Genomic DNA, 23,140 nt, shown 5'->3' on the forward strand with positions numbered 1-23,140 from the left:
TTTCTCAGCAGAACGGCTCGTGCGAGGTCCCCTGTGGATGTGTTCCCTCACTCGAGGGAGGACGGGCGCGGATTGGAAGCAGGGTCGGTGGCTGAAACGAATGCTGCCGATCGCCTGCACATTCCCGGGGGAGAACTGAAAGGGATGTCGTCTGTCAGATGATGTAGAGAGAAAAGCAGCCGACGATGGGTTGTTATTTTGGGTCGATCACTGCCCGGCGACGATTGATGGTAGGTGAAGAGGGGTCGGAGTCGGCGGTCGATGCCGCGGCTCCCGGATCGAGCCTCGCCAGGCCGCCAGCGCCAGCCAGCAGCCAACTCCGACTCACGACATCAGATTGCTTCCATCGTCCATCTCCATCTCCAGATCTCGTCCATCTGGAGGCACGGAGCATTCCATCGTCTGCTCCTCCACATTTTCAGCCACGATCCTGAGCCACACAGCGGGCTGCTGCGCCTCGTTTCAGATCTGCCGCCCGCACTCCGATCCAGCTGGCAGATCCGATCTCCCATGGTCCAGTCGGCGTGCTTCTGCTGCTGCGTCTGCTGCTCTGAATCTTGTGCATTCCTCGGGAGATCCGTTCCGTTGCCACGCCGTGCCCTCTGTCAGGAATAAAATCTCCAATCGAGTCCATTCTTCACTGATCCGCCATGACCGCCAATCCGTCTCAGCTCTTCCTCCTTGCAGACCACATCAAGCTGTCGCTGCTGGAGCGACAACGGGCCATCTCGCTGAATCTCGAGCCCAACACCCAGGATGGGGAGATCTCGCGGTCCCTGGACTCCTTGCGGGAAGGCATCGAGGCCGTCGAGGCCGAGCACGCTCGGCTGGAGGCCGCCAACGACAGCGAGGCCGCCGCTCTGAAGGACCAACTCAGCCAGCTGCGCACGCAGTTCCAGGACCTTTCGGCGCAGTTTCACAGCAACAACACGCCCAGCGATGCCACCAAGACGCCCAATGACCCGGCGCTGGGCCCGGACTTTGCGAACGCAACCCGGGGCCCGACGCCGGCGCTCCAGCACCCGGTGCCGCAGCATCCAGTATCCAAATCGGTGCGCTTCACAGACGCTGCACCGGACGGTGATGAAGATGACGAGTACGAAGCTAACCGCGCGGCCCTGCTGCAGCCCTACCGCGACTCGCCGTCGCCGCAACGGGTCGACCCGTCGAGCCTCACGAACCAGCAGATCCACGAGCACCACGCGCAGATCCTGCGCGAGCAGGACGCCCAGCTCGACCAGCTGGGCGAGTCGATCGGCCGGCAGCACCAGCTGAGCATCCAGATCGGCGACGAGCTCGAGGGGCAGATTGCGCTGCTGGACGACGTCGAGGCGCACGTCGACCGGCATGCCACGCGGCTGGACGGGGCGCGACGGCGACTGGACAGGATCCGGCGGAGGGCGGGGGACAATTGGAGTTTGATGACGATTATTGGGTTGATTATTGTGCTGGTGATTCTGATTGTGATATTGAAGTAGCGTACTCTGTCTAGGTAGGTTGTTGCGGCGTTGGCGTTCTACACATCCTTTTCCTTTACTTTCTTATTATTACTCTCCTCGAGCTATATATCCTGTCTATACTGTGATACGGACATGAGCTTATTCTTGCTTGGCGGTTTAATTGGCGTTATGGATCGGCAGGTGGATAGGATGGATAGGGTAGGATAGGATACTCGATCGATCGAATCGTATTGTATTGCGGTTCCGTTTCTTGATTGATATCCTAGTTAATTAAACAGGGAATTGGACGGGAATTGGAACTGGAACTGGAATTCAGGACCAGTGCAATTGATTGATATATATGAAATTCAACTCAACCCCAACACCGGCATATTCCCCTGCGTATTCCCCTCCATCTTCTTCCTCTCCTTCTCCTTCTCAAAATCCACATAATAGCCCCCATCCTCCTGACTCATCCCTAATCCAATCCCAATCTCTCCACGATCAGCTTTCACCTATTCCCACCAAACAACCAACCATCAGCCAGAGTCCTCAACAAACACATATTTATCCCTGTAGGGATAGTGTAGTGCTTACATTCGCCTCACTATTACTAGCCAACTCCGGAATCCATTTCCCTTTTCCTTGCGTCCTGACGCTCTGCAGCACGTGGTCTTTGCTGGCTTGGTATTCTTTGTCGATGTCTTCTCTGTCTGTTGACACCACACCTTTATTAGGTGCTACTCTTTTAGAATGTGTGTTTGGGGGGTTGGAACGTACTTGTATCGCTCTCCTTCAGCGAGGATCTAGCTGGTGTACTATGGAAGAAGGAGGAGGAGGTACTCGTAAGTCCTCTGCAACGGATAGGAGTAATAAGTGTAGTGGCCGCTCTTAGGAAGGGAGATGTCAAGAAGCTGGGCATATTGTCCACTTCTGTCACAAGAACAAGAAGATATATATCGTGTACAGTGTAAATATATTAATTAATAGTCAAGAGCTGGCTGTTATCTGTTTGTTAGCAACCTGAAAATAAATAAAATAACAGGATGTGAGGCGTGTTTGTCTTCGGAAATGAGATCATTTCAATAGCAATAACAAGCAATCAATCAGGTAAGACATGATGCTGGAATTCACTCACCTAGCAATTCCACTATTATCCTCCTCCGTCTAGTTGATCTGGTCGAATCAATCAATCGAGAATATAAATATAAATATAATATCATAAACATACGACGAAAGATAAGAGAGAAAATATTCATTATATACGCAGATAAAATCTATCAATCGATCAGATGAACACCATCCTCTCCACTCACTCCACTCCCACAGTTCCAATGGATGTCAATGATATACAGATTTACTCCTAACAGTCGTTGGAGCTTAACAAATCAACAAACCTGATTGGTCTCTCCGGAGAGGAAAGGAATATGACGATGACGTCATGACGACGAAAGCAAATCGCTTTCATGAAATAATAATAAATTAATCAACTTATTGTCTGCCTATTGAGAATGAGATATACGAAAGAGATACGATACCATTTACGGCTATTACTCAATATGGATATCAGCTAGCCGACTACAATTTACTCCGTACTCGTTGTAAGGGTTTCTGAACAGCAATTTATGCTAGCAATTTATGCTCTGGCTACTCGATATACAGTCAGGCCAGAAAAGTTATCAACAAAAGAAAAGTGAACGGAAAAAGGAACGAATGCAACAGCCAATTCATGCATGCAATGCAATATCAGCAAGAACAAAACAAATCACAATGATACAGCCGGTATATCAAACAAGAAGCGATTTTGATAGATTCGGTATATGGCTTTATGAACCCCCCGGTGAACTCCACATTCCTCGGACCTTCATAGACCATTCAAACCGAACGACCACGTGACCGGTGGTCAGAATCTTCCCCCAAAACCACAAAATAAAAAACATGAATCGAAAACAAGCGAGGGCCTGGTCCGTTGCCCAGATATCAAGACAAGATAACACAACCCAGCAATGCAGACATGTATCGTTTCCGCCGTCTAGATCCCAAATCACAAACAAAGCCATTCCGCCCCAGACGCAACCCAGTGATTTAAAAAGAGGATATTTCAAAAAGAAAACAACATCGTAGAGGTTGACATCCCACACACATATCGAGCCCAAATCGCCAAGTAAACCAAAACGGGAACTCCAGACACAAGAGGCATGCGCTGTGAAAAACAAAAAAAAAAAGAAAAGAAAAGAAAAAAAAAGTCGCTGCGCTTTCTATACACCGTCGCAGCGGTCATGCACCAGGCCGAACAGATTTTTTGGTATTCTTTCCCCCCTGATCCGAAAAAAAAAGACCAAAAAAAGGTGATATCACATCTCCAAAAAAAAGGTTAGATGCAAGAAATGATAACGCATGCGCCGTCGCCGACGATGAAAGAAAGTTTTTTTCTTTTTTTTTCGTGTCGCACTGCAAGAACCATCCGCCGGGGTCTAGAAAAACAACAAGAAAGATGAAAAATTGTCGTCGTCGTCGAAGTATGTACAGACATTATTTTTCTGGTCGTATAATAAAACCGTGCTAGGACCCGTCGAGACCGATTTTCAGGCCGGACGTCGAGAGAAGAACGAATCCCCCGGCATGATGCAGATGGCGCAGGCGACAACGGAAGAAACTTAAAAACACAAGGCATGCCTATGGAAAGGAGACCGCTTGGCACTTGCACGACTGTGGACCAGTCGCACTCACCACCGACGCTGGCCGTTCTGCATCATGCCGGGGGAGATGGAGTTGGGTGGGCTGGACAGGGTCGCGCCAGTCTGCGGGTTGACAATCGGAATGACTTTCCGCGCGCGGGTACCAGCCGGCTGCTGAAAGGTAGGTTGATTAAAATTACTGTTCATGGCGGCCGAAGAGACATTATTGAGGTAAGGGTTGGCAGAGGCGCCTGGCGAAAGAGAGATGGTCGGGGTGACTTGTTGCGCGGGCTGGATCTGGTGCTGCAGGGGAGACGAGTCAGGTGACCCGCTGGATAGGGACGACCGATCCGAGGCGGAAGAATGGATCGAGAGCAGCTGCAAAAACCGTCAGCATCGCCGTCCACAACGAGAGTCTCCGGGGCGAAAACGCTGGATCCGGGGCTGGGTTCACGCACATCATCCTCCGTCAGCAGGTTGGGACAGAATTCCAAGTCGTCGTCCAAATCAAACGACCGACCCGCCTCGAAGCGCAGACGGAAGGCCGTCACCGTGGGCGCTTCCGCCAGCTCCCTCATGCTCTTGACACCGCGGAATTGCCGTTGAGTGTTCTGGGAGGCCATGCGAGGCCCTCTCCGCGAGCGGCCGCCGTGGTGGTTGGTTGACGGCAGATGGGCAGCCTGCGCGGCATGGTGCTGTTGTTGCGCTTGCTGGTGTCCGTAGAAGTAGGCCGACATGGTGACGAGACGATGGGGAAAAAAAAAAGGCGGTCTTGATTCAGGCACAGATACGGAGCAAAAGCGGAGCTAGATCGACATTCAAAAGCTAGAGACGGAAGAAGGAGCGGACGAGGTTGGGCGAAGTCAAGAATCGTTAGATGGCGAAGAAAAGATATATAGAACAAGAAAAAGTAGTGGAAGGAGAAAACAGAGGGAGAAGAAGAGAAGATCAAAGGCGAAGGTGGGAAAATACAGTGGCAGTGACAGCGGTGAAGGTGGGTTGTGCGGGATGGGAAAAGAATCGATGGCGGGACGGCGAGGATAGAAGAGGGCCGGGTTGGGGAGAAGGAGAGGAAGAGAGGCGGCCGCGAGAGGCGACGGGGAGGGGCCCGTCGGCGAGTGGGGATGCGCTGCGCAAGGGCGGTAGCGTTCTCCGAATCTGGACACGGCAATACGGGATTGCGCTCTGGGTCGGCGGCGTTTCGCTGCAGGAGGCTGTATTGTTACCGTCACAGCGGACCACGGCGCCGCCGGCACTGCCAATCAGGGATGGCCTGGGCTGGCCGAGCGTGCAGCTGCGCCAGTGGCGGGCCAGCCCGGCTGGCCGCTAGTGCCGCAGCTGGCCAATCGCACGCGGCCGTCCTCCAGGCCGGTGGAGCCTGTATTGTCAGCGGCCAATCCTGGCGCAGGGCCGGCGGCTGCTGGCGGAGGACAATGGACGCTGCATGACGTCGACCATCCGCGTGCGGCCAGTCTGGCTGCTGCGCTGGCACAACCAAGAAGAGCTAGAATCGAGTGTCCAGACCTAACGTAGGTACAGGCATGAATCTGACCATGGATGCAGTCAAACATGGGCAATGAGTGAGATAATCCGGTACCTGCTACTCTCGTCCGTGCTGAATCAAATTGTCGACTGAGGGATCCAGACAGGTACCTGGACCTGTGGCTGTGTATTTACTTGTCCACCGTTCTGCACCAGTTCAAACCAGAACAGAGTGTCGAGGATACGAGTATAGGAATGCTATTGCTGCCACTGCATTCCTCCGAGCCAGCGGGCCTGTGTTTGTGTTGGCGCTGGGCGGCGCCAATGAGCGCGGGCCAGCCGGGATTCGATGCTCTTCCAGCACCCGTGACCTGCAGCGCTGCCCCGCCAAGTCCCTGGAGCATCCCTGCCGCGCCAGCAGGGCTGAGCCCTGGCATTGGCCGGCATCCTTGCCAGCTGGCCTGCGCCAGCTCCAGGCTGGAGACTCACGTTCGCCCGGCTCGACCTGCCTGCTGCGTCGGCTCGTCTTCCCTCCCAGCCACCACCTCCTCCACGAGGCTGGCGTTGAGGTCAGCATCAATCTCTGATCGTGAGCATCGTTGCGTATCTGGATCTGGATCTGATATGCAGCGATACCAGGAGACTCAGAATACAATCTCTATGCACTGTTCAGGTCACACACCCCGCCGCTGACTACTGCAAGGAATCGAAACCGCCGCTCCACCTAGCCTAGGCACCAGTTAGGCAGGTACGCAGCCGTCGTCTGTCCGGAGATCTTGCACGAACAGGATTCCAGGTTCAGGCTCAGCGACCTTGGTGGCTGGGCTAATGTGCGAAATTTTTTTTTCTTCGCCATCACCGCCAGTGCCGTCTCACTCGGCCCCAGGCCCTGCAAGTTGCAACCATGAAGTCCAGTCCTGCTGACTTCTGAGGATGGGATTGGATTATTACTCCGTATTATTGCGCTGGCAGCCCTCGTCACCGCCCTTTCAAGATCAGAATCAAACGCATCCATCCATCGATCGATGAAGTCGATGTTGAACCTTGAACTTTGAATCGATGTGACTGACTGGCTGGCTGGCTGAATATCCTCTACTGCGTACAGTACAGTACATATGATATAGCTGACACACAGGATATGTACTGTATGGGCATACTTGCAGACTCAGACGATGCAGTCAGACAATCCTTCGAACCTTTCACTCTGATCCAAACAGTACTAGTACTCCATACAGCCCCGAGCCTTGACCACCATGATCTTCGATCGATCGATCCACGCTTTTTTTAAAGAACAGACCAGACCCACCGTTCGTCGTTGTAGTCTGTTTGCTGCACATGTACTACTGTACAGTAGACTAGTAGTGCGTACACATTCCACTCACAATGCGACTTTATAACAATAACGTGGTGTGTGGTGCCCGCCCAGACCAGTGGGCCGTTTGGCATGCCTTGCTTGCTTGCAGTCCGATGGCATAGTGTCAGTGGCATTGCATGCATGTGGGCGTATGTATCGGCACTCGAACTCGATATGCTATGAGCCTATGACACTTTGAGTGGTCATTAAATGAATAAATAGTTGAACGGAGATCAGTCTGTTCAATAATATATTATCATCATGCACTCATTCTCCAGAACTCTACTGCCTATAGGATAACTATATAAAATTATTTACTGTGTACTTGAATATTAATGGATGATCGTTAGTGATTTATTTTATTACGCTCGTATATTCAGTATACAGTTCTGTCTATCTATCATCACATGATTTCTGAGAATCATTCTCATTGACTGACTGGCTGCCATATTTAAGTATCGACTTTGGATGGGTTATATATCTACCTCTCGCGCATATTGTCATGCTCATATTTCTGTAGAATATTTTTCCTGCCATGTTCGTCGTTGGGGGGGAAAAAAAAACAAGATTGCTCCCTCATACACAGCACTTCTAGATAGTAAACTTCTACTTGTCCAGATTCTTGCTCCTCACCATCCGCGCGATCACGTCCTTGCACTGTTTCTCGCTGTACTGCTCCCACACCTCGTACAGCGACACCAGCTCCTGTGTGCACTCGATCACCGCTTTGATGTCCACCTCGCTCTCCGCCAGCCAGTTGACGATCTTCTGGATCCGCGGGGCCGGGGCCGTCCCGTTCTTGTCGCCTCCTCCTCCCAGCGCCGCAAGAGCCCCTGCCACGCCGCCGCTCTCCCGGAGTGCGCCCGCCAACGACAATGGCCCGCTGCCGTGGAAGTTGGTCTGGCTGGGCTTGAAGACCACGGCGATGAGGATCGCCATCACCGCAATGACATGCGGCGGATACAGCAGCGGCAGGTCCGTGAGGTAGTGGTCGTTGATGACGGACCACGCCAGCGCCACCTCGTCCGAGGTCAGCCCCAGTTCCGGCTGCAGCTCCGTCAGAGTCCGGTACGGGTGATGCACGATCAGCTGGGAGTTCATTTCCGAGATCAGAGCGAATTCGCACTCGCCCAGTTTGGAAACCTCGTTGGTGATGAAGTCTAGTCGTCATATTAGCGATAAATGAAAGATACTAAAGATAAATACGGCCTTCGTGCTGTCATACCGGGCCACAGGCCTCGTGCCTCGCTGACGACAAATCGAATATGCTGCGGACACTCCTCCATCTTGCAGGCAAGATAAAAGGCAGTGGTGAGGACAAGATACGGATTGGTTTGCCGTACATCGACCTTGGTGTAATACCGCTTGATGTAGACCTGGGCCGTCGCCAGTGCCTGTTGTCGGGTCGACATTCTCTTGCCTAGCTTTGTCAGTTCTGTTGCGCCAGTTAGCTGCGATCGCCTAGGTCACTAGTTCATCAAACACAAAAAGGATAGGGCTGACGTTGGTTAAAAAAAATGTTGAGGTGCCTCAGATCTGGCAGGGGAAACTGCTGATGGGCCAGCTTGTCTTTCTCCTTGAGATTCTCGCGGATCTCTGCCAGCCGTTCTCTGGTGAACAGCCAGTGTCGGCGTTGGGTCGATGTCCAGTAATTGGCAGCCATGTTGGTGATTTGTCGCCAGCTGCAGCTTCCTCAGAGAAAACACTGGAGCTTCACATCATAGAGAGCATATCATGAGGTGCATTGGTAGGAGAATCCTGTTCTCAAGGACATTGATATGTGATGGAATATATATATATCTGTTCGATCCGCTGTTGGATCAAACGAAGGCGGAGAGCTCATACACCATCGAAAAAAAGAAGACAAAGACAAAGGCAAAGGCAAAGAAAAAGAAAAAGAGGGTCAAGCTGCCTAGCAAATAGACCGGATGAATAGCACAAAGTTGTACACCTAAGCCTGTCGCTTTCACGCTGCCAGCCGATAAGCAGATAATAATGAAGGGAGTTGATTGCCGCGGCGGCACCAGTCAGGAGGGCTCCCCGAACAGGCAAGTAGGGCTGTAGCCCTCGGGCCTTTGTCTGGGCTCTCCGTGCCGGCCCGAGAAATGGCGTAAGAGACGAGAGTAGCCGGCCCAAAGGTAACTATCGCAACTCCGCATTGCACCAACTGCCAAACGCTCGCTCGTTACATGTGCTCCATTGTCTTGCTGCTGGTCGACTCTGCTCTGATGCACAGTTCTACTACTACTACTACTACTACTACGGCCCTTCTCTCCCTGTCCCGCCGGAGGTCTCTGTCCCAATCCAAATCCTCCCTTCACCCTCCCTCCTCCGAAGCCAAAGAATGATTGCCGCCCGGTAACAATTTTCCTGCGTTCATGATGGGACCCCACGAGTCCCCCGCGGAACGCGACCGTAGGGTCGACAAACTGTGGCACATCTTGGATGCGCGTAGGGAAGGCCAGGTGGATTTCAATGGCCTGAAGAAGGGGCTGAAAAAGATGGATCATCGTGAGCAGCACCGTCACGCCTCTTCTTTTGTCGGGTGACATGCCCGCGTGCCCCTCTCCTTGTCCGCTGACTTGGCTTTTTTCTCTCTCAGCTCTCAAGAATGCGGATCCGATGCTCCAGGATGTCTTCCAGGCTGTCGATACGAACGGCGATGGACGGATACAATACGGCGGTAGGTCTCACGCGTGCTGAGACACCTGGTTCCTGTGAACCAATCTAATCCATTGTCAGAATTCCGCAGGTTTGTCGATCACGCTGATAAGGCTCTGTGGGCGCTCTTTGAGACCATCGACCGGAACCACAACGGAGAAATCGACAAAAACGAGCTGAAGGAAGCTTTTGCCCGTGCTGGTGTCACCGTCTCGAACGCCAAGCTCGACGAATTCTTCAGGCTGATGGATGTAAATAATGATGGGGTGATCAGCTACAGCGAATGGAGGTATGATGTCGCCGTCTCTCCGTTGGGGCAATTGAATGACCCCTGTCCGACTGACCATGCTCCAAAAAGGGACTTCCTGCTCTTCCTGCCCGCCGACTCTCCCAATCTCCGCACCGTCCTTTCATACTATTCGGCCACGGGAAATCTAAACCCGGAAGGAGATGTTGACATCAATGAAACTCTGCAGGGTTTAGGTACTGGCATCCCGCTTTTCTTCAATCTTCTCCTGGCCGTAAGGAGTTTTTTCTCCAGTCTGTTCCTAGTCCTCGGCTGGAGAGCCACCACCACTGCTCCCCTGAGTCTGGCACCCGCTGGCGGGGCGTCGAATGTTGAGTCAGAGGATCTGGTTTCGTTTGATGGCGACATCGAGCTGGAGTGGCTTCCTCTGCCCCGGATTGTAGCCATATGGATGTCGTTCCGCTATTATGAACAGAAGTTGACGGAAAACACCCCTCACTTAGGTTACTTCCTTGCTGGCGGGATTGCTGGTGCCGTGTCGCGGACAGCCACCGCGCCCCTAGACCGCCTGAAAGTCTATCTCATCGCCCAGACTGGCACCAAGAACCAGGCTGTCCGCGCGGCCAAGGAGGGATCCCCGCTGCAAGCCATTCAGGGGGGATTTAGGACGCTCGTGGAGGCCACCAAGGAGCTGTGGCGAGCTGGCGGCATCCGAAGTCTTTTTGCCGGTTTGTGGAGGCTTCACGTCAGATAGGAAAGTCAAGCTGACGAGTGACTCGTAGGCAATGGGTTGAACGTGTTGAAAATCATGCCCGAGTCCGCGATCAAATTCGGCGCGTATGAGGTAAGGACAACCATATGATGGCTTCTGTTGAGATCGTTCCTTTTCTGATGCCCATAGGCTTCAAAACGTGCTTTTGCTCGACTTGAAGGACACAATGATCCGAAGCAGCTTCGACCAACGTCACAGCTCTTGTCTGGCGGGCTTGGTGGCATGGTCTCGCAGTATGTTTGGTACTCTTCGGAGCCGTCTTGACTTATCAGCTTACCAGTTGCCAGGTGTTTTGTATATCCTCTCGACACGCTCAAATTGTAAGTAGTGGTCTCCTGCTAGAATGGGTTGATGACTGACCATGGTACCAGTCGGATGCAATGTGAAACAGTCGAAGGAGGTCTCAAGGGCAACCAGCTTATTGCTGCGACAGCCAGGAAGATGTGGCAGACCAACGGCATATTTACTTTTTTCCGGGGACTGCCGCTTGGTTTGATCGGCATGTTCCCCTATGCTGCGATCGATCTTTCGACATTCGAGTACCTCAAGTCGAGACTTCTTGCCCGTAAGGCTCGGACTAATCGGTGCCATGAGGATGACGTGCCTTTGAGCAACTTCACGACAGGAGCAATCGGTGCATTCAGTGGTGCCTTGAGTGCCTCTGTTGTCTATCCACTGAATGTTTTGCGGACACGGATGCAAGCACAAGGCACGGTCCTGCATCCACCAACATATGATGGCATTGTTGATGTGGCACGCAAGACCATCCGTGCAGAAGGTGTGCGTGGGTTCTATAAAGGCCTCACGCCTAATCTACTGAAAGTCGCGCCGGCAGTATCTATCAGCTATGTGGTTTACGAAAACGCCAAGAGGGCTCTTGGCTTGAAGTAGTCATCTAGGAGGTGCTCCTTCATTACATTTTTGAAGGCCACAAATAGGTCATGGTCCATCATTGGCACTGCACCCGCTTAACATGCATTTCGGTTCAACATTCTGGATGGCCTCATCAGTCGGCAAAGTCCGAAGGACTTCCTTTTTTTTTCTTTTGCTTTTTGCTTTTTTTTTCCAAATAAAAAGATACCCTTGTCAAAAGACCGTTTCAGGGAACGGCATTGTTGTCATTTTCATTATGCATACCTGCATCAATATCCCTGGCCCTTTCTTCTTTTTCTTCTTTCATCAACATGTACCTTTGTACCAAAAGCTTTTCTTTTCTTTCTCACGGTCACCAATTTGTCTCTCTATTAGCATTATCATGAAAAACTCTCAGAGAGACCTTGTACCATTTTCTCTTTTTTGCCCTTTTGTTTTGTTCTGTTTCCCTTGCGACATTGCACATAAATCAAATACACATAGCATGCATGGCTGTGGCGTCTTGTCTTGTCTTGTCTTGAACTTTTTTTTTCTTTTACACCTTTTCAAGAATGGGTGGATGGATGGGCGGGTGGATGGAATCCAGCGTGGAGTTTGCTTTTTTCTTTTTCTTTAGGTGTGTTTGTTCATTTTGAACAGAGCAGAGCAGATGAATGATAGATAGATAGATAACTGGAAATACTAGGTTGTGATATTAGATTGATTTGTTGATACTCTACTATCTACTATCTATCTTGCTGGCGTACCCTATTACCTATACTCAGACATTGAAATAAATAGGAATACATAAGTTTCTTTCAACATTTCAAATTACTAGACCATATATCTATATTCTATTTCCTTGCAGCCACAACAGCATTAACCTCCTCATCCTTAGGCAAAATATCCGGCACCGGCCCCACAGGCGTGATCGAAAACGGATTGATCTGCTTATGGCTCTTGGTATAATGCTTCTTGATATGCTCAAACTCCGTCGTGTCGTGGAACGCCGGCACGTCCCAGTACAGATGGCGCAGCCAGCGGTGGATGGCCGGATACCCGGAGCGAATGTCGCGGAGATTGGTCTTGAAGTGCTGGACGTAGACGACGTCGAAGCGCACGATGGTCGTGTACAGCCGAATGTCCGCCTCGGTGATGCCCGTGCCAAAGTAGTATATGTGACCGTCTGCCTGGCGCGAGGCGAGATGCGCCTCGATCCGGTCCAGTGCTGCGAACAAGGCGCGCACCGCCCGCTCGTAGGCTTCCTGCGTCGTTGCGAAACCGGCCTTGTACACCCCGTTGTTCACGTCGTTGTAGGTCCACTCGTTGGTCGCTTCGATGTCCTTGCGCAGCGGCGAGGGGAAGAGGTCCACCTGCCGGTATTTCTCTGGAAGAAGGTCGTCGAATTCGTAGTAGAACATGCGGATGATTTCGGAGCTCTACAGTCACATCATCATCATCATCATCATCAGTGGGATAACAATACCCAGCAAGCTGGCTCTCTACAGACCTCATTATTGACAATCCGATGCGTCTTCGTGTCGTACAACGTCGGCACCGTGAACCGGCCCTTATACTCCGGATCGACGGAGAAGTAGATGTCTCGGAGATGGGTGAAATTCGGGTGTACGGGGTCAGGCCTGACGTCCTCTCCGGGGAGTTTCTCGTCGGGAGTGACGAATCGCCAGCCTGGAATACATACAATCATTATTAAGAAGCGAATTTCACCGAATCGTAAAGGAAATCCTACTAACCCTTCTCTTCCATATGCCAATGCACACATGTCACGGGGATGATATCCTCTAGGCCCTTGAGCTTCCGGGTAATCAGTGTTCGGTGCGCTGTGTTGAAATTCAGCATTATTAGCCACTGTATTCCATTCAAGTCATATACTTTATAAAACATAACCACAGAGAAACAGACGAAGACCCAGGCAGACAAAAAAAATACTCACCCCACGGACAGGCATACGACACATAAAGATGATACCGCCCCTTCTCGGGAGGAAACTCCGCACCAGGCTCCCTAGAGATCCAGTTCCGGAAGACGGACTGGCCGCGCTTGAACTCGCCCGACTTGTCGTTTGGATGCACCCAGTCGGTGATTTTCAGGTCGTTGTTGCTGGCCTGTATATAGGTTCTCAATTAGCCATTACCAGAAAAAACAAATAGTAGTGCAATGTACTACTAGTAATACGCACCGACATGATCTTTACAGCGGGAGTAGCAGTGGCAAGGATTATGGCAGGGGTGCGACGACTCTGGAACCTTGATAAATGACAAAGAATCGCTCTCGATCGGAGCAAGGGTGAAGACATGAAATTGTCTCAAGAATTGACACAAGATAGAGAATTGTATGTATAGGCGATCTTAAATATCATAGCATAGAGCTCTCGCGGGGCCAGCCGATGACGTTGATTGGCGCCATGCCCGTGCTTACGGCGATTAGCAAACTGCGGGGTGTTCTGACTAATGATCGGATAATAATGATCCAAACATCGGCATCTCCATTAGGTATTTTAGCTATTTTAGCCATTTAGGTATACTACACCACAACATAAAAGCGACATTCGTAAGAATTCTATGTTTCCTAGCATAGATCGTGCCTGTTCAATGCCTCCCTATCATCGCCACGTCTACTACACCAGCTTACTTCCTCAGCTTCACCATCACGTATGGAATCTCCACGTCCTCCTCCGTCTGGTCCTCCGCAGTGACCTCGAAGATGACGTTCTTCTGATGCTCCGGGATCGGTTTCTTGCTGATGTGCTCGACCAGCTGGCTCATCCTATAGCAATGTGTCAGCAACAGACTCGCAGCAATAAATAAAATATCAGAGAGATGCATACCGCAATGGCAAACGATCCTTAAGCTTCGACGGTGGATAGAAGCTGGCATACAGCAAGCTGACTCCGGAGCTGACCATGGTCACCTCCAAGCCGAGGTCGGAGAAGTACTTCAGGAAGTCCTGAAGTGTAATGTCATCCACCTCGAAGCGGTCCCAGAGCTTGTCGATCGTCACTTCACCCTTCTTGCCGAGATACTTGCCCTTGGGACTAGCAATAGGCTCGCTGAACCCGAAGAACGGCAGCGCCAGATTGACGAAACCGTTCTTGTACTTCGCAATGTCCTTCTTGCCATCAACAATCTTGTACAGTTCAAGAATGACGAGACCGGTCACGAGAGCGGTCGTGGTCGCAATGGCCGGGATGATCTTGCCAGCAATGAATTTGGTCTTGTGCCGATCAGCCTGCGGAATGTCATAGTTCTCTGCGCGCAGGTTGCTGGCCGCCGTGATGAAGTCAATGTGGAAGTTGGTATCGTCGTCCTTCTCAAACTCTACAGGCACCAGACGGAAACCAGCCAGGTCCTTCGGCGACGGCAGGGATGCAATGAGGCGCTGGATTTCCTCGTTGTCGAAAGACGTCCCTGATGGCTGAGCGTTTGGATCGGGCTCGTTTTCATCCGCCTGAATCTTGACCTTGTCACTGGGGGTGAAGTCGGGAATGATCACGTTGTCAACCACTTTCCGGTAGTAGTCCTTGTCTGTGGTAGGTGCCTTGATTCCGTAGTTGTACGCGTGGAGATTGGCCGCCGCAATGATAAACCCTAGGTGAGTTGGGTTCGAGCTGTCGAATTTGAGCGGTGTGGGCGCCCGCTTAGGACCCGACCAGAAAGGCTGGCCGGTAGAGGTCTTGGAGTCACGAGGGAAGTTGTACAGGAGCTGCTGGATCGCATGGTTAAACTGCTTCTCGAACTGATTGCGAGCCCAGACGATACAGTCGTCGAAGCTGAGCGGCTTGTCCGTCACCAGGAAGTCTCGAAGATGCTCCAGAGTTTGTTTCTCATTACCAGCCTGCTTGAGCGTCTGCTCAATGTAGTTCGGCTGGGAGAGGTACTGATTGACGGCTTCCGGAGGACCAACGAAGTACGTCTCGAACAGATCTCGTGCCCAGGCAATGGTGTGCTCGATGCGGTTGGGGAAGCTCTTCAACGTGCACATAGGGAAGGACTTCTCGGGAGGATCCTGAGAGCTCGAGTAGGACTCCGTCACATAGGGCAGGACGACTTGCGTGTTGCCCTTAGTACCTAGCGTTCCGCTCTCCAGCAATGGCTTCCGGAAGAAGACACAGCGCCGGTCAACGTAGGTTCTCGCATCGACGTTGTCCAGAGCGTTCGTCACAACATCAAGCTCTTCCCAGAATTGCTCGTTGAAGATATCCTCCGTGTCCTGTCCAACCCGGTCCCGGAGGGTGACTATCTTCCCGTTCAGTTCTGGGTTCATGGCCTGGACCGCGGCAGAGGCACATTCACTCTTGAGCTTGCCAACATCCTTGCTGCGGAACAGGAACTGCCGGTTGAGGTTGCTCTTCTCAATCTGGTCCATGTCGGTTACACGGATCTTACCCTTAGGCCCGGTTCCGAGACCGATCATGGCCCAGTTCTTGAGCATCTCACAGCCAATGGCTCCCGCACCAACCAGGAATTGATTGACGTTGGCAATTTTCTCCTGGAAGTCCTTTCCGAAGACTGCAATCTGGCCGTCATAACGAGTGCCAAGGGGCTTGCAGGTCTCCTCCGAACGAGTGACGGATTCTGGCAACGACTCCAACGAGTCGAAGTAGAGCCACTGAACGACGGGGTTAAACTTCCCAGAAACGCTCTTCAGGACTTCCTGAGCGGCCAGACCGCCAAAGAATGCGGCCAGAGGATTGAGATCTCCCCGAGCCTGGTAGCTGAGCTCCTTGATGAGTTTGTCGTCCAGCTCAACCTTCTCCTCGCCTTGTGCGGCAAGATCCTTGGCAATCTTGAGAACCTCCTCGGCATCAGCCTCATTATGAGGGCGAGGGAACTCTCCATTGTGAGCCTCGGCAAAGTGATGAAGAGCCTGGACGCCAATGTGCAGTTGCTGAGGCCGGTCAAACTTGGCAAAGTCGGATACCATGAGCTCTGGTTTCTTGAGCTGCTCCCGGAGCGGCTGGAAATCTATGAACCTGGGCATCTTCACCTGGGTGAAAATACCACCTCCTTGGTACTTGCCTAGACCAGAGACATCCCCAATTGAGAACGTGTAAGGTCCCTTGACAGTCACCTTACGAGGGGCGCAGTTGTTAAGCCCCTCCATGCCTTTGACCTCAGTGAAAGTGACGTAGTCGCCGTCTTCCAAGCCATGCCTGCTCTCGTCCAAGGCGGACACCAGGCCATCCTCGTCGATATCGGCTACGATGCCGCTGACCGGCTCCTCGCCCGTGGTGTCACCAACCGTAAAGTTCTTTCCAAAGTCATTGAAGAGGTATCCAAAAAGACCAAAGGTATCTGTAATGACGATGTAGATTCCATTCGCGTGGCAGAAGTCTGCGATCGCGAGTTGATCCTTCAGCGGCGTGTTGGTGAGGACGACCACTTGGAACCGCTTCAACTTGGAAAGATCCGCAGTCAGGCTGTCGGATTCGAAAACAGTGACGGGCACATATGAGTTCAGCTCTGCGACCCGGGGAGCCGTCACATCTGCGCGGCGCTTGCCCACATCCTGTGGCTGGAGGAAGAATTGCGAAGAGAGATCGGAGATAGCAACGGGAGCAGGGTCAAACAGAGTGAGGGACTTGACGCCAGCGAGGGCAATGTTTTTGGCTGGAGTGTGTTAGATTCTCGAAACCATGGTGTCCAGCAGGTGGCAGCACTCACCAATCTCAACACCCAAGCCTTTCAGTCCAGCAACCAGGACGTTCGACGAGCCCATGCGCTTCATGGCCTCATGTCCAAGGACATAGCTACAAAAGTAAGAAACAAAATTAGTGACTGAAGTTTCCATGGATGACACGGAAAAGAAACACCTACAGTTGCCGGCTGTATAGCGATTCATCGATCTCACCTTGCTTGATCAACTCCACAGTTTCCTGTGGGTTGTCAAGTTGCATCTTGCCGTCCTAGAGAGTGTTAATGAGCTAGTTCCTAAAGCAGACTTGCATGAAGATAGGTTACTGAAGGCCCATTAGGAACCCACGTACAGTCATGATCTTCTTCTCTGGCCGAACAACTTCGTCCCCGGAGGCCTTGCGCTTTCCCGGCTTCGCAGTTTCTCGAATATCAGCGTGGGAGTGAATGGTGGAAGACTGCGGATGAAAGTCTTGCTCGTGGCAAGACTTTCGAACAGAGAGTTGGCGGTCTCTGGAGCTCGTTTTGGTAGAACCCGAGAGAGGGGGATGGAAAGGTCGCAGCTGCTGAGTAAACAACGATCACGCGAGAGAGGCAAGCTGGTCGACTGGACGGGCGTCGACCACCTGATAGAGAGCTGCTAGAGGTAGCAGAACTCAGCGAAAGAGAGGGTTGATGGGAGGAAAAGAAGCAGAACAGGGATACGAGGCCGTGACAGAGAGCGAGAGGAGAGAGTCGTCAAGTGGCTGTCCTGCAGTCTGCCTCTACGTAAGAGAGGGACAGCACACCCCATGCCGCTGACTCAGCATATGGGCGCCGCTGATTGGATGCGTGGACGCAGCCCCGCTGAGCGCCTCAGGCATCCATCCTGCCAGAGGTTCCCCGCAGGCAGAATCCAACGCTGCAGGCAGCATTAACTATAGGGAAGAAAATTATGCGTCTACTTCGTTTATTTCATTAATAGTCTCATCTGATGCCTTTAGTTCAGCGGATGCAAGTCTAGGCGGACCAAAACTGGACATATATAGAACGTGGCCAAGACCCGCTCCGACACGATCTCCGCGGATCGCGTAAACACGACACACCATGTGCGTGACCCCAGTTGTGCATGAGTGATCAATTCAACCAGATATAGATATTGTTTGATGATCTGAAAGTTAGATGTCTATTTCCTGACTGGTTTCTAATCCGCTACCTTGAGTGCTACCTACCACAGCTGTCAATGCCTACAGCCTGAAGTTGACGACGGCGCAAACCACCACTTGCTAGACCCGACGATAGATGGCGACAGGAAGTGACAGACAGAATGCTGCACGAAATCCTTCTTTCCCTCTCCGGCCAGCCGTCGCCTCTCCTTGACCCTGAGGTGGCTGGAGCTGGCTCTTCTTCAGAGTCGTTTCCGCTGCTGTCACCTCCCGAGAAGGCCCTCCTGGCATCTCTCGCACGCCTGAGCCGTCTGCACTCCCTCTTGCGCGCCCATACCTCCCGAATATCCTCTTCGCATCCTTCGACGATCTGCCGGGCAGTGTCCTCCTCCATCGCGACAGAACATCTGGGCAGGTTTCAGAAGAAGATCCTGGAGGTGGAGAAGGCAGTGCTGGGCAAGGACAGCGGATACGTGGGTGGCTATGGGATCGTTCCCTTGTCGACGATTGTGTCCGAGTTTGCGCCCTGGACACGAAGGCTGGAATGGCTGTGGGAGGTGGCACGGTTCATGCAGCCAGAATCGGCTGTCCATGGGGAATCAGGGATGTGCAGTGGCGCCCGTCTCATCGACTACCTTCGCGCCGAGTCCCATACGGGTTATCTGGATCTGGAGGAAATCGCGCTACAGCTGATAAAGGCGGCTGAGACTGCCTGGATGAGGCAATTGTCGATGTGGCTACTATACGGAGACTTGCCTACGTTTGGCAAGGATGACTTTTTCATACAAGCAAGCGAACCCGACGGCGATGGTGACGAGGGTGCTTCCTCTCAGGGGGTTGTGGATTTTGTCATACACGCGGACCTCTTACCAAAATTTGTTTCTCCAGCCACTGCGTCTTCGATCCTTTTCATCGGGAAGTCTTTGAACCACATCCGAGGACGTCGAAACCGTTCTGCGGCCGATACTTCGCCAAGCTCAATTACGGGGATAACGTTGGCGAGCGATCATATTCGTCACCTGTCGTCTCTGAAATCGCCGATCTCACCTGCGGCTCTGTCGAACGCTGTGACTGCAATAAGGCTGTCACTGTCACAAACCGCATTATCAAAGCTTTTGCCTCTGCCCAAGATTCTCGAGATTTTAAATCTGATCCATGACTTCCTTCTTCTGGGGCGGGGTGAATTTGCCATGGCGCTGGTCTCCCATGCGGACTCGCGAGTCCAAGCCAGACAGAGGAGGCCCGAACCATCTCGCAGGGATAAGACTGGCGGGCTGGACGGCGTCGTGATCAAAGAAGGAGAGGTCATGGCAGCTTTAGCAGAGACTTGGACCGAACTGTATTCCCTCCAAAATGAGGAGGACCCAGTTGATGAAGAACTAGACCTAGCCCGCGAATTGCTACATTTGTCCATCAACAATAACAAGAAGGGAGGCCGCACGATGACTCCTTCTCGAGACGTTGCAGGCACCAACTTGACTGCCGAAATCTCCAGCGTCTCCTTCGATGATCTCCTGTTTCCTGCTTCGACCTCTCTTTCCTTGCGAGTCCAGCCTCCGATCGATCTCTTCCTAGCGCCTTCGGATATCTCAGTGTATTCGATAATCCACTCCTATCTTCTCGGTATCCGCCGGGCTCAAATTCGTCTCAGCAATCTCTGGAAACATTCCTCCATGAGACGCAACCATCCAGCCCCGTGGGGTCCGCCCAGAAGTAATACCCGAGGTGGAGAGAGCCGATTGCGATCGCAACGGCAGAGACAGAATGCTCGATCAGTGCAAATGCGCCCGGTCTGGGCGACTGCGAGCGCCGCGACTTTTGTCCTGTCAGAAATCGGGGGTTACCTACAGGGCGAAGTAGTCCAAGCATCTTGGCAACACTTCCGGGAGTGGCTCGAAGGAGCGCCTCTTGGCTCAGGATCAGCGTCACGTCCAGCTTCACGCCCCGGAACAGCTTCACGTCCTGGGACCGCCTCGCGCCCTGGAACCGCCTCACGTCCTGGAACAGCCTCACGTCCTGGAACGGCCTCGCGTCCAGGAACAGCATCGCGCCCTAGGACGGCGTCAATGCCGAAGTATTATTATGAGGAGAGCATTCTTTCCATAGATACAGCAGCAACAAGACAATCCACACAGCAGCAGCATGATCCCGAGACCTTGACGGTGGCACATCGCCGCTACCTTTCGTCTCTGGTCCAGTACCTCTTTCTAACAGAGGTGCCTTTCACCAGCGCCCTGCGCTCCTTCCTCACGAGCGTCGACCATCTCATTGCATTGGTTTCTCGACTGGAGACCGTACAGCGGAATCTCGACCTGGAGATGGACGAAGGCGTGGTGGATGCGCTCGCCGACTACGGCCAGGAAGAGCGATCACTGCTGCAGGACCTGCGCGAGGCGCGGGAGGAAGTCGAGACGGGCATCAAGGAGATCGTGGCGCGACTGCGCGATATCGACGACAGCCGGTCCGGCGAGGGACGGAAGTTGTTCGACCTGGCGACGACAGCCACAGCAGCCACCATCACCACCACCAGTCACCCGAGTCAACAAGGGCGGAGCGGGCCTTTCTCTCCTGCTGCCACTGGAGGGGATCAGAACATGTATATCCCGCGCAAGGCGGCAGGGGTAGACCGGCTATTGATGAAGCTGGATTTCGGAAGCTTGAATGATGGCAGTGGCGCGCAGTATTTTCAGCAGCCGAGCTCTGCGTTTCTCGAGTATGGCGAGGAGTGACCATGTCCACGATATCATTCTATATTATTGCCTGGAAGGACGTTAACGACTGACTGTTTGATACCCTCTTGTATGCTGTATGCTGTTTGCTTTTTTTTTCGGTAACTGACCTGTAAATTGGAACGAGAAGACGGGTCTCAACTGAGAGTATTATAATACCCTTCCGTTTAAAGTCATGTAGGGATAAGCACATATAGAGCATGGCACATCAAACATAGTAGCAATAGATTAGGCAGGAATGGTATAGGGAATAGTGTAACTAATACAGGATTGCGCAGAGGTAGGGTTAACGTAAGTCCTAACAATAAGAACTCCACCAACGCCTTGATCCCTATATAACACAGCTGGCTCGTTTCTGATCAGAACGGTAAACAGGACAAGTTTTAGGAAATACGGCAGCGCAAGAGATCTTTCTTATTAGATTAGCCGCAGCACACACCCAGCCCGTTTCAATGAAGACACAAAAAAGGTATAAGGTCGTTGGATTCTTCCGTTTGATGATTACCAAGCGGTATGCCCGCCATCGATCAGGAGGGTACTCCCCGTCATGAAAGAGCTTGCGTCGCTCAAGGCGAACAGGGCGATACCACGGAACTCCTCTGGCCTCGCGAGCCGGCCCAGCATGTTCTCCGCCTCCCAGATGGCCCGGGTATCTGGGGCCTTCTCGAACACCTGCTCGACCATGCGGGTCATGATGTGACCGGGACAGAGGCTGTTGACGCGGATGCCATGACGCCCCCACTCCATGGCAAGGCAGCGGCCCAGCTGGATGACGGCCGCCTTGGACGAGTTGTACACGGCGGACGTCATGCCCTTGTTGGCGATGAGGCCGCTCATGCTGGCGACGAGCAGGATCGACCCGGGGCATTTGTAGCGGAACATCTGCCTGGCGGCCGCCGTGGCCGCGTTGAAGACGCCGTTGTAGTTGATCTGCATCACCTCGTGCAGCGCCTCCTGCGAGTATTCGAGCGCGCTCGCAATGTGGTTGATCCCCGCGGCGCAGATCATGCCGTCCAGTCGTCGCGATGCGCTTGCAATCTCGCTTATCGCGCTGTTGACATCGGCGTTGTCCCTGACGTCGATGCGTCTGTAGTTCATGCTTCCGCCGTATTCGCTCTTGGCCCGGTCTTGGGCAGCTTCGAACTCAGGATCGGGGGATTCGAGACGGTCCAAACACCAGACTATTTATACGAACAGGAGTTAGTGTCAGCAGCGCAGTTATTTCGCAGAAGAACGACTCCAACAGACCATTTGCGCCAGCCTCCATCAGCACTTCGGCCATGCAGAGGCCGAGGCCTCTTCCCCCTCCGGTGATGGCAATGACACGATCTTCTAGATTGAATTCACGGAATCGCTGGGCGTTTTTAGCACCAAACGCTGGTGGAAGTTTGGTCTGGATGTGATCTGTGGTGTGGCCAGGCCGTGTTGTGGCATAGTTGCATGTTGCGCAGAGGGGAAGCGATTGCAACGACCGCAACTTGAAAGGCGTTCGCTGCAGTGTAAACGACATGGATAGGAGAAGACAAGGTACAAATTCCAGTAGTTTCGTGCTGTAGATATTGCAAACTGAATTGATTAAAATAATAGGTAAAGGTGCTGGATCGAACGGAAAGGAAGTGTGAATGAACCTCTGCCGGCTAGACGTCACCAGCTCCAGATGTGGAAGGACACGTACACCAACATAGCTGTCTACAAGAAACGGTAATAGGAACAGTGGTCATACTCGGATCTGAGACCTTGATGATGCTGGTCCAGCGAATAGAGTTGTGATCCAAAAACATTTCATCATAGGTTCGTATTATATATCATCCGGGCTGGCATCAAATCAAGTCAGCACAATTGATCCAGGGTTGCCAGAAGCTAAAGACAAAGCTGACACAAAACCAAGTTGTACCTTACTATTCTCGTCCCCGCCAGAAAAGCAGCTAGCTCCTCGGTTCAATAATCTGATGATTCGTGGCTGCTGGACTAATAGCCTCGCAAGTCTAGGTGTCTGTTTGTCCCTTATCAGACTTACTCGCAAGATGCCATCTTCAACAAGCCACAACCAATCCCTTCTCGAGTCGACAAAGATAGGCAGAAAAACCACAATGGAGACTCATGACCAAGACCAGCCTGTTGCGCACG

The 23,140-nt window shown here is 52.4% G+C and overlaps 9 protein-coding genes across 9 annotated transcripts; 3 read left to right on the forward strand and 6 right to left on the reverse strand.

Annotated features, from left to right (window-relative positions):
* Positions 1-650: 650 nt before the first annotated feature.
* T310_4954 (uncharacterized protein) lies at positions 651-1,478 on the forward strand (the record flags this gene model as incomplete). The annotated part of the gene is made up of 1 exon (XM_013472166.1): positions 651-1,478. One exon carries the CDS (start codon positions 651-653, stop codon positions 1,476-1,478), a length of 828 nt encoding a protein of 275 aa, XP_013327620.1.
* Positions 1,479-1,807: 329 nt separating this feature from the next.
* T310_4955 (uncharacterized protein) lies at positions 1,808-2,361 on the reverse strand (the record flags this gene model as incomplete). The annotated part of the gene is made up of 3 exons (XM_013472167.1): positions 1,808-1,954; positions 2,037-2,167; positions 2,220-2,361. 3 exons carry the CDS (start codon positions 2,359-2,361, stop codon positions 1,808-1,810), a joined length of 420 nt encoding a protein of 139 aa, XP_013327621.1.
* Positions 2,362-4,165: 1,804 nt separating this feature from the next.
* T310_4956 (uncharacterized protein) lies at positions 4,166-4,854 on the reverse strand (the record flags this gene model as incomplete). The annotated part of the gene is made up of 2 exons (XM_013472168.1): positions 4,166-4,495; positions 4,576-4,854. 2 exons carry the CDS (start codon positions 4,852-4,854, stop codon positions 4,166-4,168), a joined length of 609 nt encoding a protein of 202 aa, XP_013327622.1.
* Positions 4,855-5,379: 525 nt separating this feature from the next.
* On the reverse strand, positions 5,380-7,073 carry T310_4957 (uncharacterized protein; the record flags this gene model as incomplete). The annotated part of the gene is made up of 6 exons (XM_013472169.1): positions 5,380-5,776; positions 6,089-6,212; positions 6,476-6,694; positions 6,757-6,803; positions 6,833-6,928; positions 6,982-7,073. 6 exons carry the CDS (start codon positions 7,071-7,073, stop codon positions 5,380-5,382), a joined length of 975 nt encoding a protein of 324 aa, XP_013327623.1.
* Positions 7,074-7,434: 361 nt separating this feature from the next.
* On the reverse strand, positions 7,435-8,616 carry T310_4958 (RNA polymerase II holoenzyme cyclin-like subunit; the record flags this gene model as incomplete). The annotated part of the gene is made up of 4 exons (XM_013472170.1): positions 7,435-7,467; positions 7,587-8,113; positions 8,179-8,388; positions 8,457-8,616. The coding sequence occupies 4 exons, from the start codon at positions 8,614-8,616 to the stop codon at positions 7,435-7,437; spliced, it is 930 nt and encodes a 309-aa protein (XP_013327624.1).
* Positions 8,617-9,503: 887 nt separating this feature from the next.
* On the forward strand, positions 9,504-11,524 carry T310_4959 (uncharacterized protein; the record flags this gene model as incomplete). The annotated part of the gene is made up of 6 exons (XM_013472171.1): positions 9,504-9,636; positions 9,696-10,589; positions 10,644-10,705; positions 10,763-10,866; positions 10,921-10,953; positions 11,005-11,524. The coding sequence occupies 6 exons, from the start codon at positions 9,504-9,506 to the stop codon at positions 11,522-11,524; spliced, it is 1,746 nt and encodes a 581-aa protein (XP_013327625.1).
* Positions 11,525-12,339: 815 nt separating this feature from the next.
* T310_4960 (uncharacterized protein) lies at positions 12,340-17,932 on the reverse strand (the record flags this gene model as incomplete). The annotated part of the gene is made up of 10 exons (XM_013472172.1): positions 12,340-12,924; positions 12,996-13,354; positions 13,440-13,611; positions 13,686-13,752; positions 14,138-14,272; positions 14,334-17,115; positions 17,170-17,255; positions 17,323-17,411; positions 17,493-17,652; positions 17,928-17,932. The coding sequence occupies 10 exons, from the start codon at positions 17,930-17,932 to the stop codon at positions 12,340-12,342; spliced, it is 4,440 nt and encodes a 1,479-aa protein (XP_013327626.1).
* A 513-nt stretch (positions 17,933-18,445) lies between these two features.
* On the forward strand, positions 18,446-21,013 carry T310_4961 (Gamma-tubulin complex component GCP4; the record flags this gene model as incomplete). The annotated part of the gene is made up of 1 exon (XM_013472173.1): positions 18,446-21,013. One exon carries the CDS (start codon positions 18,446-18,448, stop codon positions 21,011-21,013), a length of 2,568 nt encoding a protein of 855 aa, XP_013327627.1.
* A 501-nt stretch (positions 21,014-21,514) lies between these two features.
* On the reverse strand, positions 21,515-22,523 carry T310_4962 (D-arabinitol 2-dehydrogenase; the record flags this gene model as incomplete). The annotated part of the gene is made up of 2 exons (XM_013472174.1): positions 21,515-22,194; positions 22,262-22,523. The coding sequence occupies 2 exons, from the start codon at positions 22,521-22,523 to the stop codon at positions 21,515-21,517; spliced, it is 942 nt and encodes a 313-aa protein (XP_013327628.1).
* Positions 22,524-23,140: the final 617 nt, after the last annotated feature.

The sequence above is a fragment of the Rasamsonia emersonii genome, assembly GCF_000968595.1.
Source record: "Rasamsonia emersonii CBS 393.64 chromosome Unknown ctg1118621760202, whole genome shotgun sequence".
Lineage (NCBI taxonomy): Eukaryota > Fungi > Ascomycota > Eurotiomycetes > Eurotiales > Trichocomaceae > Rasamsonia > Rasamsonia emersonii.